General features: G+C 43.5%; 1 protein-coding gene across 11 annotated transcripts in view; it reads left to right on the top strand.

Moving 5' to 3' along the window:
* Window positions 1–14,179, top strand: part of GOLGA1 (golgin A1) — a 63,225-nt gene that overhangs the window by 22,721 nt on the left and 26,325 nt on the right. For 6 of the 11 annotated variants that reach the window (XR_010148851.1, XR_001721004.4, XM_001142840.6 and 3 more), the window contains exons 11-12: window positions 6,357–6,482; window positions 9,911–10,006. Coding sequence is in view for 8 of the 11 variants with exons in the window: in XM_001142840.6 (XP_001142840.1) it covers window positions 6,357–6,482; window positions 9,911–10,006 (222 nt within the window). In the remaining 3 variants the exon portion in view is untranslated. The remainder of the gene's footprint in view (window positions 1–6,356; window positions 6,483–9,910; window positions 10,007–14,179) is intronic. The other 5 variants (XR_010148852.1, XM_054658410.2, XM_016961649.4 and 2 more) reach the window with 1 other exon arrangement.

Raw genomic sequence — 14,179 nt, forward strand, 5'->3', positions numbered from 1 at the left:
TTGGTCACAGTAAGTTTCTTCATTCATTCTAAAAATATTAGTTGAGCTTTACTATGTGCTGGGCTCTGTGCTGGGTGTTCATAATATTATGGTGAGCAAAATGGATACAGTTCTTGCCTTTGTGGTGCTTATAGTCTAGAAGGGAAGTCAGACATTAATCAGTAATCACATATATAATTACTAACCGTGATGAGTGTTCTGAAAGAAAACTACGAGATTTAGTGAGATCCTATTAAAAGATATCAGATCAGGGCTGGGCTTGGTGGCTTACGCCTGCAGTCCCAGCACTTTGGGAGGCCGAGGCAGGTGGATCACCTGAGGTTGGGAGTTCGAGACCAGCTTGACCAACATGGAGAAACCCTGTCTCTACTAAAAATACAAAATTAGCTGGGCATGGTGGCACACACCTGTAATCCCAGCTACTTGGGAGGCTGAGGCAGGAGAATCGCTTGAACCCAGGAGGTGGAGGTTGCAGTGAGCCGAGATTGCACCATTGCACTCCAGCCTGGGCAATAAGAGCGAAACTCCGTCTCAAAAAAAAATATATATATATATATATATCAGATCAGATCCAGTTGGAGCCGTAGAACACTTAAGGAAGTAACACTCGATACAGTGCTCAGGCTGGAGAGAAAGGGATGATGGGAGAGAATTTCAAGCAGGGAACAGCATAAACAAAAACTCTGAGGCAAATAAAAGGATTAGCACATTCAAGGAACTAGAAGAAAGCCAGTGACATACAGAATAAGAGAGAATAACAGATTACTCTGGCCGTTAGGAGACTGAGAGGGTCTTCCACTTAGGAAGCTTTTGCAGTTGTTCGACCGTAAGATGACAAGTGTGGTGGTGAAGATAATAATGGGTAGACAAATGTAAGAACTATTGAAGAGATTGACAGACTTACTAACGTAATAGATATGGGAGGAGAGGAAGAGAAAAGTCTGTATTTTTATGGGTGATTTATGGGCTTCTGGCTTGGGCAAAAGAAGGGCTGGTATTGTGTGAAGATTGTAAATTTGGAATTTGTTTTTTTCTTGTCTTTATTGAGTATATATAAAAACATATTTATAAAATATGAGTATGATAGAAAGTATAATAAGGCAATGAGCCCTCTGAGCTATCCCTCAGGTTAAGAAAAAGAACAATGTGTTTATCTTTGAGGTTCCCTCTGTGCCCTTCACTATTCCATCCCATTCCTTTTTCCTTTGGAAGTAAGTACTATCTGGAGATTGCTTCATTGTCTACTTTGCTTTCTAATGTTGTCAGTTTTATCCCTAAACTATCTTCTTTAGTTTCCCATGCTTGTTAATGTTATATAAATGAAATCATTCTGTAGGTATTTTTCTAAACTTACTTTTTGTGCTCAACATTGCACTCCTGAAAAACATTCATATGATACCTGGAGCTATAATTTATTTTTTCTCAATTATATAGTAATATAGTAGGGACATACCAAAATTTTAATTTTTGTCGATGGTGGTTTTTTTTGTTGTTTTCGTTTTTTTTTTTTTTTTTTGCGTCAGGGTCTCACTCTGTCACCCAGGCTGGAGTGCAATGGTGCAATCATGGCTCACTGCAGCCTCAAATTCCTGGGCGTAAGTGATCCTCCTACTTCAGCCTCCCATATATCTGGGACTACAGGCTTACACTACCACACCTGGCTAATTAAAAAAAAAATTTTTTTATAGTTAAGGTCTCACTATGTTGCCCAGGCTAGTTTTGAATTCCAGGACACAAGCAATCCTCCTGCCTCAGCCTCCCAAAGTCCTGGGATTACAGGCATGAGCCACTTTGCCTGGCTTGTGAAGATTTTTAATTACTGAATAGATTTCCTTAATGGTAATTCTAAGTTTATGTATTTCTTCCTAAGTTTTGTTAATTTATATTTTTCTACATAATTGTTCATTTGCTGTAAGTTTAATGTTTTGGCATTGTATTTCTTATATTCTTTTTTTAGTTGCTCCCCTATCTTCATTCATAATAGTATTTATGCATTTTCTATTTTTTTCTAGTTTATTCTTACCAGATGTCTGTCAGTTTGGAAACAAAATTTTACTTTAATTCTTTTCATTTTGTTTTTATTTAACCCACAGTGTTCAGAATTACACATTTTTTACTCTACTGGATAGCAGTTCCTCAACTGTAGCCATTATCTTTCAACTTCCCAATTTATGTTCTTCCTAACCTGTATTGTACTTAACATAATATTTTCATGGAATTCACCTTACTTTTTTTTTTTTTTTACTTAAATAAGTATATTTATGTATTTATTTATTTAGAGACACAGTCTTGCTCTGTTGCCCAGGCTGGAGTGCAGTGGTGTGATCTTGGCTCACTGCAGCCTCCACCTCCAAGGTTCAAGTGATTCTCCTGCCTCAGCATCCCGAGTAGCTGGGACTATAGGCACATGCCACCATGCCCAGCTAATTTTTGTATTTTTAGAAGAGACAGGGTTTCACCATATTGGTCAGGCTGGTCTTGAACTCCTGACCTCTTGATCTGCCTGCTTCGGACTCCCAAAGTGCTAGGATTACACATGTGAGCCACCATGCCCTGCCATTTATTTTATTTTATCTATTTATTTTTTTATTTTTGAGACAGAGTTTTGCTCTCGATGCCCAGGCTGGAGTGCAGTGGTGCGATCTCGGCTCACTGCAACCTCAACCTTTTTTGTTTTCAATTTTTTTACTTTTGTAGAGAAAAGATCTCCCCGTGTTACCTGGGCTGGTTTTGATCTCCTGGCTTTAAAAGCAAGCCTCCTGCCTCGGCCTCTCACAGTGCTGGGATTACAAACATAAGCCACTGGTCTCAGCGCAATAAATACATTTATAATGAAGGAAAAAAAGGCATGTTGGGAGAACCAAAAGGATAGACAAGTGGTTAACGCTTAGGAAGTGGAAACGGTGCTAGATGAGGCTGGGAAGGTATGCAGGGCCAGTTGTATAGACTAAATAGTGAACATGAAATTTCATAAATAATCATTAGTGAATATTTAACAAGAATAGCTGAGCAATTACCCCGAGCTCAGTATTCAAGTGCTTTACAGATAGGGACTCATCGAGTCCTCACAACTACCCTTTGGTTAGACAGTGTTTTCCTATTTTACAGGTGATAGTAATGGGCATCTGACATCAAAGGCTAAATGATTTGTCAAGACCGTACAGCTGGAGTCAATGACAGAGCCAGGATTCAGACTCATGTCTGTCTGAATCAAGTGACCACCACCCAGAACTGATGCAGTCCATATTCTGGGACTATAACTGTGAGACCCAGACTCGGGAGGGAGTAGGTGAAGAGGGTGATCATTAGGAAAGGGGCAGGTTTGATGTCAGGGAGTATGGCTTGGTAGCTGTTCCCGTAGTCCATATGAGGTGTAGAGGGCCTGAAGTTAAGTCAGCCAGCCTGGAGAAGGAGGTTGCATATCAATATGTTGCACAAGAGGCATAAGTGGAACTTGGCCACTGATTCTTTTTCTGTCCCTAACTTTGCCTAACACAGTGACCTGTGTAAGATGTGTTGTTTTAGTTTTAACTGGAATGGGTCATCTATACCTCTTGAATTCAGATTGATGTGTAGGGGAACAAATGCAGACTTTGGATCCAGAAGACCTGGATTTAAATCCTTAATCTATCGCTAATAGGTATATGCCTTTGGGCTAGTCCCTAAGCTTCAGTTTCCTTGTAAATGGATGTGGTAAAGAGCATTTGTAAGGACTAGACATAATAGGAAGTGCTTGCAGCGTTCCCTTGACCCTATATGTCTGTCTTTACGCTATTACCACACTGTCTTGATCATTGTCACTTTAGAGTTGAAATCAGGTAATGTTCTCCAACTCTTACATCAACAGTTATTCTTTTTCTTTCCTTTTTTTTTTCTTTGAGATGGAGTGTCGCTCCTCGCTCAGGCTGGAGTGCAGTGGCGCGATCTCCGCTCACTGCAAGCTCCGCCTCCCAGGTTCACGCTGTTCTCCCGCCTCAGCCTCCTGAGTAGCTGGGACTACAGGCGCCTGCCACCACGTCCGGCTAATTTTGTTTTTGTATTTTTAGTAGAGATGGGGTTTCACCGTGTTAGCCAGGATGGTCTCGATCTCCTGACCTCGTGATCTGCCCACCTCAGCTTCCCAAAGTGCTGGGATTACAGGCGTGAGCCACCACGCCCGGCCTACAGTTATTCTTTTTCAAGATTGCTGTGGCAATCTTGTTATAGCTGCTGCTGCTATATTACAGTTATAACTATTGCTACTATTAACATTAGTAATAAGAGACCCATAAAGATGGGTCAACATGGCCAAAACTGGCTTTTTTTTTTCCTATCACACTCACTCGCTTTCCTGTGTTATCCACCTTGCATAATGTTACCGTTTGCCCAGGTGTCTGAGCCACAGACCTGAGAGTTGTGTTCAGCTGTTCTTTCCCCCTCACCCAGCCTCTAGCCTTGCAGGACTTGTCTGTTACCTCTTTGTATGTGCTGCCCTTTATGCAGAATGATTGTTCCTCTTCCACCCTCTTTCACCTGGACTTGCCCATTGAGGAGACCTGATCTGATTCTCCCAGTTAATCCCTCTTGCATCTCATATCTCACAGCACCGTGTGTGTCCCTCTGTTGAAGCACAATTGTATTGTTTTGTAATTAGTTGTGTGTCTGTCTCCACCACCAGCCTCCATGCTGGAATTATGTTGATTGTATCCTCAGAAAACAACAGATAGAGTTCAGGCTTGATGAAAGTTTATTGAATTGTGGGGTCATAAATCTAGTCTTCAGACTTCCCCTCCACTATCTCTGTTGTCCACCTGTGAGAATTCAGAATGGCAAATACTTCTTCCCAAAACCATACACCCTGGTTGCTGCATCTTATCCTGAGGAGAGATTGGCCAAGTTACAACTGAACATGAAAGTTTATGGCTTGAAATGGAGCAACGGAAGTGTAAGATAAGGGAATTTGAGGGAACAGAGTATATGTAAAGAGGTACAAGTCTTCACCGTGAGATTTTGTTGCCCTGCAACCTTTTCTGGGGAAGAATGGGCATCCTCAGTGGGGATGTAAGAACTCATGTATTCAAAGCTTCCTGGATCCTCTGCTTTGACATTGAGCAGTGATATGGTTAGGCTCCGTGTCTCATCTCAAATTGTAATGCCCACATGTCAAGGGAGGGACCTGGTGGGAGGTGATCGGATCATGGAGGCAGATTTCTCCTTTGCTGTTCTTGTGATAGTGAGTGAGTTCTCATGAGAGCTGATGGTTTTACAGTATGGCACTTCCCCCCTCACTCGCTTGCTCTATCCTGCCACCGTGTAAGATGTACCTTGCTCCCCCTTCTCCTTCTGCCATGCTTGTAAGTTTCCTGAGGCCTCCCAGCCATGTGGAACTGTGAGTCAATTAAATCTCTTTCCTTTATAAATTACTCAGTCTCAGGTATTCTTTATAGCAGTGTGAGAATGGACTAATACAAGCAGCAGTTGAAGATTAGTAGCAGTAAAAGGAACCAAGTTAGTCCCAACCTCTTGCTACCACCACTACCATCATAGCTAAAGAGATAGACTGGCCGGGCACAGTGGCTCACGCCTGTAATCCTAGCAATTGGGGAGGCCAAGGCTAGTGGATCATGAGGACAGGAGATTGAGACCATCCTGGCCAATATGATGAAACCCCGTCTCTACTAAAAATACAAAAAATTAGCCAGGTGTGGTGGTGGGCGCCTGTAGTCCCAGCTACTCGGGAGGCTGAGGCAGGAGAATGGCGTAAACCCAGGAGGTGGACGTTGCAGTGAGCCGAGATCGCGCCACTGTACTCCAGCCAAGGCAACAGAGCAACACTCCGTCTCAAAAAACCAAAAATAATAGATTGAAATAAAATGGGCAGCTGTTGGTCTAAAGCCAAGGTGTGAGAGGCATGGCAGCTCTGCTGTGGTCCCTGTCCTGTGAGCCAGGTGAATCTCATCATTTCAGAAGTTCTCTCTTTAGCCTTAAAGCCACTACATCAGCACTGTTACTGCTTTATCCAGCCCCTCAGCTTTCAGGAGCATTGTTCCATAGGTCATTGCAGGCTGAGTGCTTCTTGGTGGGATTAGTTCTGCTGCCTCTACCACGTAGGTAATGCCTTTGTTCCAGACTGTCAGTTGTTTAATTGGGAAGAGTGTTTGCTTCTTGCTGCACTAGGTCTGAGCTGGATCCCTGAGTTTTGTCAGGTTCTAATCTTGCATTTTCTGTATCCCATTTTCAGGAAGATCTCTTAGCTGTTTGTTCTTCTAGGATACAGTTGAGGACAGAGTTGCAGGAAAATGTGATGGCCCAAAAGAAAGCAGGAAGGAAGGAAGAGAGGGCTTCTAGTATAGAGTGATCTCTGCTTTCACCTGCAGGTCACTGCTGAAACTCAAGAGAAAGAAGACGTTATCACACATTTGCAAGAGAAGGTTGCATCCTTGGAGAAGAGACTAGAACAGAACTTATCAGGAGAAGAACACGTGCAAGAACTCCTGAAAGAGGTAACTTCTGTTCTCTTTGGGCTGGCTGGTGTTGGAAAGGCAGGGTTGATTCTGGTGACTTCACAAATCCTAGAGTTTCAGAGCTGTAGGGCCAGCAAACAGCATGGTAACAAAAGAAGTGTCTCCAACTTTGGCTTGTCCTGCTTACATCAGAAAGAGCCTTATGTCCCCTGTGGGTGACATGCTTTTCTCAGGGAAAGGGAGAGCTGTATTCAGAGATACATACAAACGGATAGCATCTCATCACCAATAAACCACACCTAGTGATTTCTGCCACTTGGGCTGCCTTGTCTTTCTGCACTGCCCTCTTCCCCACCATTTTGTACTCTGCAGTGGCCAAGGAAAATAGCTACATCTACCCCTTGGCAAAAGCAAGAATTACCTTGGGCAGCATTCTCTCCTTCCCGAGGGAGGCTGTTGTGCAGACTGGCCTCTTCCCCCGTGGTGCAAGGGAACTTTCGCATCAGGCTGAGCTCATTGTCTGCACACATTCTGCTCTTCCCTCTCTTTCTGTTCCAGTGATTGGCCACACTGTGACAAAGGTGACAAAGCCGAGGTCATGAGGCTCCTAGATTAGACCCTCCCTTTCTTTCTTCAGTCAGTTTCAACTAAATACCTCCATCTCCAGTGCCACTGGTTGTACTTCAGGGTTTCCAGCAAATCTAGCCTAGTCTATGTTAGAAGTCTCCAGATTGGCCTACCCAGCATCAGTCTCTCTTCCTTCACTCTCTGACACAGTCTCCCACGCTCACTGCCAAACTGATCCTCCTAATCAGCACTGGTGACCATATCACTCTCTTAAACATCTTCTACAATTGCCTTCAACAGTCTACAGGAAGTGTAATGTGGGTTCTAGGGAGTAAATTGATTTCTAGAATCAGACTGTCCATGCTTGCATTTTGCCTCTTCTACTTACCAGCTTTGACTTGGAGCAGCAGTTCCCAACCCTTTTGGCACCAGGGACTGGTTTCGTGGAAGACAGTTTTTCCACAGATGGGGTCAGGTGGGGGTGGGTGAGGGGGTGGTTTCAGAATAAAACTGTTCCACCTCAGATCATCATCATCCCTAGATTCTCATAAGGAGTGTGCAACCTGGATCCCTCACTTGCACAGTTCACAATAGGGTTCATGCTCCTATGAAAATCTAACACCACCACTGATCTGACTGGAGGCAGATCTTAGGCGGTAGTGCTTACTCACCACTCACCTCCTGCTGTGTGGCCTGGTTCCTAACAGACCGCAAGGTCTGTGGCCCAAGGGTTGGGGACCCCTGACTTAGAGCAAGTAATTTAATCTCTTTGTGTTTGCTTCCTCCCCAATAAAATTGGTTTTATTATACTGTTAAACTCAGAATTGTTGTTAGGGTTAAATGAGTTACAATATGTGAAGTGCTTAGAATGATAACCGGAACAGAGTAGGGTCTCAATGTATGTCAGCTGTAAACATGATCAATATTATTATTGTGCCATCATCATTATTATAATGTTTAATGTGCATAGAAATTACTTGGGAAGTTTGTTTAAAGTATATATCTCTAGGCCAGGCGTGGTGGCTCACGCCTGTAATCCCAGCACTTTGGGTAGCCGAGGCGGGCAGATCACCTGAGGTCAGGAGTTCAAGACCAGCCTGGCCAACATGGCAAAACCCCGCCTCTATTAAAAATACAAAAATTAGGCCAGGCGCGGTGGCTCACACCTATAATCCCAGCACTTTGGGAGGCCGAGGCAGGTGGATCACAAGGTTAGGAGATCGAGACCATCCTGGCCAACATGGTGAAAGCCCGTCTCTACTAAAAATACAAAAATTAGCTGGGCGTGGTGGCACATGCCTGTAGTCCCAAGCTACTCCGGAGGCTGGGGGAGGAGAATTGCTTGAACCTGGGAGGTTGCAGTGAGCTGAGATCATGCCACTGCACTCCTGCCTGGTGACAGAGCGAGACTCTGTCTCAAAAAAATAAATAAATAAATAAATTAGCTGGGCATGGTGGCGGGTGCTTGTAATTCCAGCTACTCAGGAGGCTGAAGCAAGAGAATAACTTGAACCCAGGAGGTGGAGGTTGCATTGAGCCAAGATCGCACCACTACTTTCCAGCCTGAGCGACAAGAGTGAAATTCCATCTCAAAAATAATAAATAAGTAAATAAAGTATATATCTCTGGCCCTACCCTCAGAAATTCTGATTTCCTTAGGCTTGGAGCAAGGCCTCAAATCTGTGCAACTAGCTGAGATTAACAACTATCTCAGTAACAGCTATCTCAGCTAAGTCTACATTTCTTTTTTTTTTTTTTTTTGAGACGGAGTCTCACTCTGTTGCCCAGGCTAGAGTGCAGTGGCGTGATCTCGGCTCACTGCAACCTCCACTTCCCGGGGTTCAAGTGATTTTCCTGCCTCAGCCTCCCGAGTAGCTGGGACTACAGGTGCACACCACCACACCCAGCTAATTTTTTTGTATTTTTAATAGAGACAGGGCTTCACCATGTTGGTCAGGCTGGTCTCGAACTTCTGACCTCGTGATCTGTCCACGTCGGCTTCCCAAAGTGCTGGGATTACAGGCGTGAACCACCGCTCCCAGCCCCATTTTTTTTTTTTAAGACAGAGTCTCACTCTGTCACCCAGGCTGGAGTTCAGTGGTACAATCTCTGCTCACTGCAACCTCCGCTTCCTGGGTTCAAGTAATTCTCCTGCCTCAACCTCCCGAGTAGCTGGGATTACAGGTACCCACCACCACATCCAGCTAATTTTTAAAATATTTTTAGTGGAGATGGGATTTCACCACGTTAGCCAGGCTGGTCTCGAACTCCTGACCTAAAGTGATCTGCCTGCCTCAGCCTCCCAAAGTTCTGGGATTACAGGTGTGAGCCACTGCGCCCGGCCTAGAATTTCTACTTTGAAAAATGTTGCTTACAGAATCAAGTTCTCACTCCTTTTTGCAACATTCAAAAGCTTCTCATGAGCTGGCCCTTTTGCCTATCTTTCTAGTCTTGTTTTTTGACCTAAACCCATCATCATTTTGGCTTCTGAGGAGTAGTAGTTCCCTCAACGTAGCAGGCTGTTCACATCGCCGTTGGTCATCCCCCTGCCTGGGAGGCTCCCTGAACCCTAACGACCTTGTGAGTTCTAAAGCTGCCTACCTGCCCTGTGGCAGGGAGTATCTCCCACCCTGTGCTTCTTCCTCTTTGTGGACACTTACTGTACTCTATTGTGTAATTTTTTTATTGGTCTTTTGTTCCAGCCTCAAGGTCAAGGGACTATTTCAAATTTATCTGTGTATACTTTATGATATGTGAATTATATCTCTATTAGCTGAATTATTAAAAATGTATTCATGTCTCTTGTGCCTAGCACAAATCACAGTATGTTGTAGATAATCTGTAAATATTTATTCAACTGAGGAATGATAGTCTTCTTTTACTCTTCTTTCAACTTACAGAAAACACTTGCTGAGCAGAATTTGGAGGATACCAGACAACAGCTCTTGGCAGCCAGAAGCAGCCAGGCTAAGGCCATTAACACCCTGGAGACTCGGGTACTGACCTTACTCCTGGTGTTTCCTAAGTTTGGGTGGTAACCTGGCTGAATGGCAACATGGTGTGACTGAGAATCTTCTTGGTCAGAGTTTTTCCACTGGAAGGGATTATTTTTGGATCTTACCTATACAGGGATGAGTTAGTCATTTTCTTCATCCTTGTCACATTACTATGATTGAGTTATATGTTTATTTATACCCTTTTATCCCCATTGGCCTCCCTCCCATAGGATACCGTTCCATTGTGGTTCATATAGATGCTCTTTTTGTTGGGTTGCCTTAAAATATGTAGCACTGGGTTTTTAATTTCTGTAAATGATTCAGCTATGGGTGTGTTTTCTCTATTACTTTTAGCTGCCTCAACTTCTGTCTGTACCCACTTCATTGTACTTTGTAGTTATCTATGTGGTAGACATCCAGATTGCTTCCTTCTTCCTGCCACCTCAGATCATGCATAAAACCTAAAGAGACTAAGTACTATAGGAGAAGATTGTTCCCAGCAAGCCTGCACCTGGCTCTCCTCCTCCAGCATGCATGAGCGTTCCTATATATGCCTTTCTGACTTTTCCAGCATTGGCATTTCCAAGCCTTTACAATTTTTGCCAGTTTACTGAGTGTGGAATGGTATTTCATTGCTTTAATTTGCATTGCTATGGTTATTAATGAGTTCGGCCTTGTCTTCATGTGCCTGTTAATTCCTGGGGATTTCTGCTTTTGGAATTGCCCATTCATATCCTTTCCTTATTTTCTTTGGGGGTTTCAGTCTTTTCTTATTTGGTTTGTAGGATTTCATTGTATATTCTTGTTCCTAATGCTTTATCAGTTTCAGTCCTGAGTCATTCTGTTAACTTTGTCCATGTATCCGTTGTTGAATAGACTTTCTTAAGTTCAGTGTTACCAGATTCATCACATTTTTGCTGTGGAGTTTGAAGTTCCATTTAGAAAATCTATTCCTGCTCCTAAGTCACAGAGATCTACTGTTTTTTCCCTATTAACTTTATAATTTTTCCTTCACATAATAAATCTCTAATTCACTTACAAACTGTCTTTCTGTATGGTCTTAGGTAGGGATCTAAATATGGAGAAATTCTGCATATTTCTCCAAATCATTTACTAAACAGTCTGTCCTTTCTGAATTGATTTCTCTTGCTAACTTTATCACGTATTGTTTCCGTCTGCACATGGGTTTGTCTCTGCATTCTCTGTCCATTGGTCTGATTGTCTGCTCTTGTGTAAACACTACAATGTTTTTATTACTATAGTGATATCTGTACTATATCTCAACACCCAATAAGACAAATTCTCTTTTTTTTCCAAAGGTTGACTTTATTTATGGGCCTTTAAAATTTTTAAGTTTTTGAGTTACTAAAAAATTCAACTTGAATTTTTATTGGGATTGCATTAAATGTATAGGCTAATTGGGAAAAATTGTCCATTTTATAATATTAATTATTCCTTCTAAGAATGTAAATATATTCCATTTATTCAGATTATTTTCTGTGTGTTTTATTAAAATTTTACATTTTTCTCAATAGATGTCTTATTTTCTTGCCTAAGTTGCTAATTCCTAGAAACTTTAGAGTTTGTGTTGATACTGTGATGGCATCTTTTTTTTCTTTTGAGACAGAGTTTTGCTCTTGTCGCCCAGGCTGGAGTGCAATGGCACAATCTCGGCTCACTGCAACCTCCACCTCTCGGGTTCAAGCGATTCTCCTGCTTCAGCCTGCCGAGTAGCTGGGATTACAGGTGTCCAGCATCACGCCCAGCTAATTTTTTTGTATTTTTAGTAGAGACAGGGTTTCATCATGTTGGCCAGGCTGGTCTCAAACTCCTGACCTCAGATGATCCACCTGCCTTGGCCTCCCAAAGTGCCGGGTTTATAGGCGTGAGCCACCGCACCCGGCCTGTGATGGTATCTTTTTTTTTTTTTTTTTTTTTTTTTTTTTGAGACGGAGTCTCGCTCAGGCGCCCAGGCTGGAGTGCAGTGGCGCGATCTCGGCTCACTGCAAGCTCCGCCTCCCGGGTTCACGCCATTCTCCTGCCTCAGCCTCCCGAGTAGCTGGGACTACAGGCGCCCGCTACCACGCCCGGCTAATTTTTTGTATTTTTAGTAGAGACGGGGTTTCACCGTGTTAGCCAGGATGGTCTCGATCTCCTGACCTTGTGATCCGCCCGCCTCGGCCTCCCAAAGTGCTGGGATTACAGGCGTGAGCCAGGTATCTTATTTTTAATCTTTCTTTTTTTTTGGGGATGGAGTCTCACTCTGTCGCCCAGGCTGGAGTGCAGTGGCACTATCTTGGCTCACTGCAGCCTCTGCCTCCTGGGTTCCAGCGATTCTCCTGCCTCAACCTCCCAAGTAGCTGGGATTACAGGCACATGCCACCACGCTAAGCTAATTTTTATGTATTTAGTAGAGACAGGGTTTCACCATGTTGAGGCTGGTCTCAAACTCCTGACCTTAGGTGATCCGCCTGCCTTGGCCTCCCAAAGTGCTAGGATTATAGGCATGACCCACTGCGCCAGGCCCTTATTTATTTATTTATTTATTTATTTATTTATTTATTTATTTTTTGGAGACACAGTCTCACTCTATCCCCCAGGCTAGAGTGCAATAGTGCCATCTCGGCTCCCTGCAACCTCCACCTCCCAGGTTGAAGCAATTCTTCTGCGTCAGCCTTCTGAGTAGCTGGGATTACAGGCACGTGCCACCACGCCCGACTAATTTTTGCATTTTTAGCAGAGACGGGGTTTTGCCATGTTGGCCAGGCTGGTCTGGAACTCCTGACCTCAGCCTCGGCCTCCCAAAGTGCTGGAATTACAGGCACGAGCCACCACACCCAAACTTTATTTTTAATCATATTTATAATTGGTTATTTCTGGTTATTCTAGAGAACTGCCATTTTTTAAAGTTGATCTTGGATATCACACCCCTGCTGAACTTTCTTACTCTACTACTGTGTGATTTTTTTGTTGTTTTTCTTAGGTAGATAATCATATTATCTATGAAAAATGACAACTTTATCTTACTCCTTCCAATCTTCCCACCTCTTATTCCATTTTCTGTTCATATAGCATTGAAGGACCTCCAGACTGAGTGAAGCAATAAAAGGGTTAGTGGGAATCTTTGTTTTGTTCCCAGTCTTAAAGGAAATATGCCTAAAGTTTCATTATTTGGTATAACATTTGCAGGTTTTTGGTATGTATGTATGTATTTATTTATTTATTTGAGGCAGAGTCTCACTCTCATCCAGGCTGGAGTGCAGTGGCATGATCTCGGCTCACTGCAACCTCCGCTTCCCGGGTTCAAACAATTCTCCTGCCTCACCCACCCAAGTAGCTGGGTTAAAAGATGCCTGCCTCCACGCCTGGCTAATTTTTATATTTTTAGTAGAGACGGGGTTTCACTATGTTGGCCAGGCTGGTCTCAAACTCCTGACCTCAAGTGATCCACCCACCTCAGCCTCCCAAAGTACTGGGAATACAGCACCATATATTTATTTATTTATTTATTTTTATTTTATTTTATTTTATTTTTATTATTTTTTGAGATGGACTCCCGCTGTATCACCCAAGCTGTAGTGTAGTGTCCTGATCTCAGCCTACCACAACCTCCGCCTCCCAGGCACAAGCGATTCTCCTGCCTCAACCTCCCAAAGAGCTGGAATTATGGGTGTGTACCACCACACCCGGCTCATTTTTTTTTGTATTTTTTTAATTTATTTTATTGTATTTATTTATTTTTTTTTGAGACAGAGTCTGGCTCTGTAGCCTGGGTTGGCGTCCAGTGGTGCAATCTTGGCTCACTGCTCTCTCTGCCTCCTGTGTCCTGGTTCAAGCAGTTCTCCTGCCTCAGCCTCCCAAGTAGCTGGGATTACAGGCATGTGACCATGCCCAGCTAATTTTTGTATTTTTGGTAGAGACAAGGTTTCAGCATGTTGGCCAGGCTGGTCTTGAACTCCTGACCTCGTGATCCACCTGCCTCAGCATCCCAAAGTGGTAGGATTACAGGCGTGAGCCACTGCGCCCAGCCTTTTTGTATTTTTAGTGGAGACGGGGTTTCACCATGTTGGCCAGGCTGGTCTCAAACTCCTGACCTCAAGTGATCTGCCCACCTCAGCTTCCCAAAGTGCTGGGATTACAGATGTGAGTAACTGTGCTGGCCAATTTGTTTAA

This window comes from Pan troglodytes, chromosome 11 (genome assembly GCF_028858775.2).
Source record: "Pan troglodytes isolate AG18354 chromosome 11, NHGRI_mPanTro3-v2.0_pri, whole genome shotgun sequence".
Lineage (NCBI taxonomy): Eukaryota > Metazoa > Chordata > Mammalia > Primates > Hominidae > Pan > Pan troglodytes.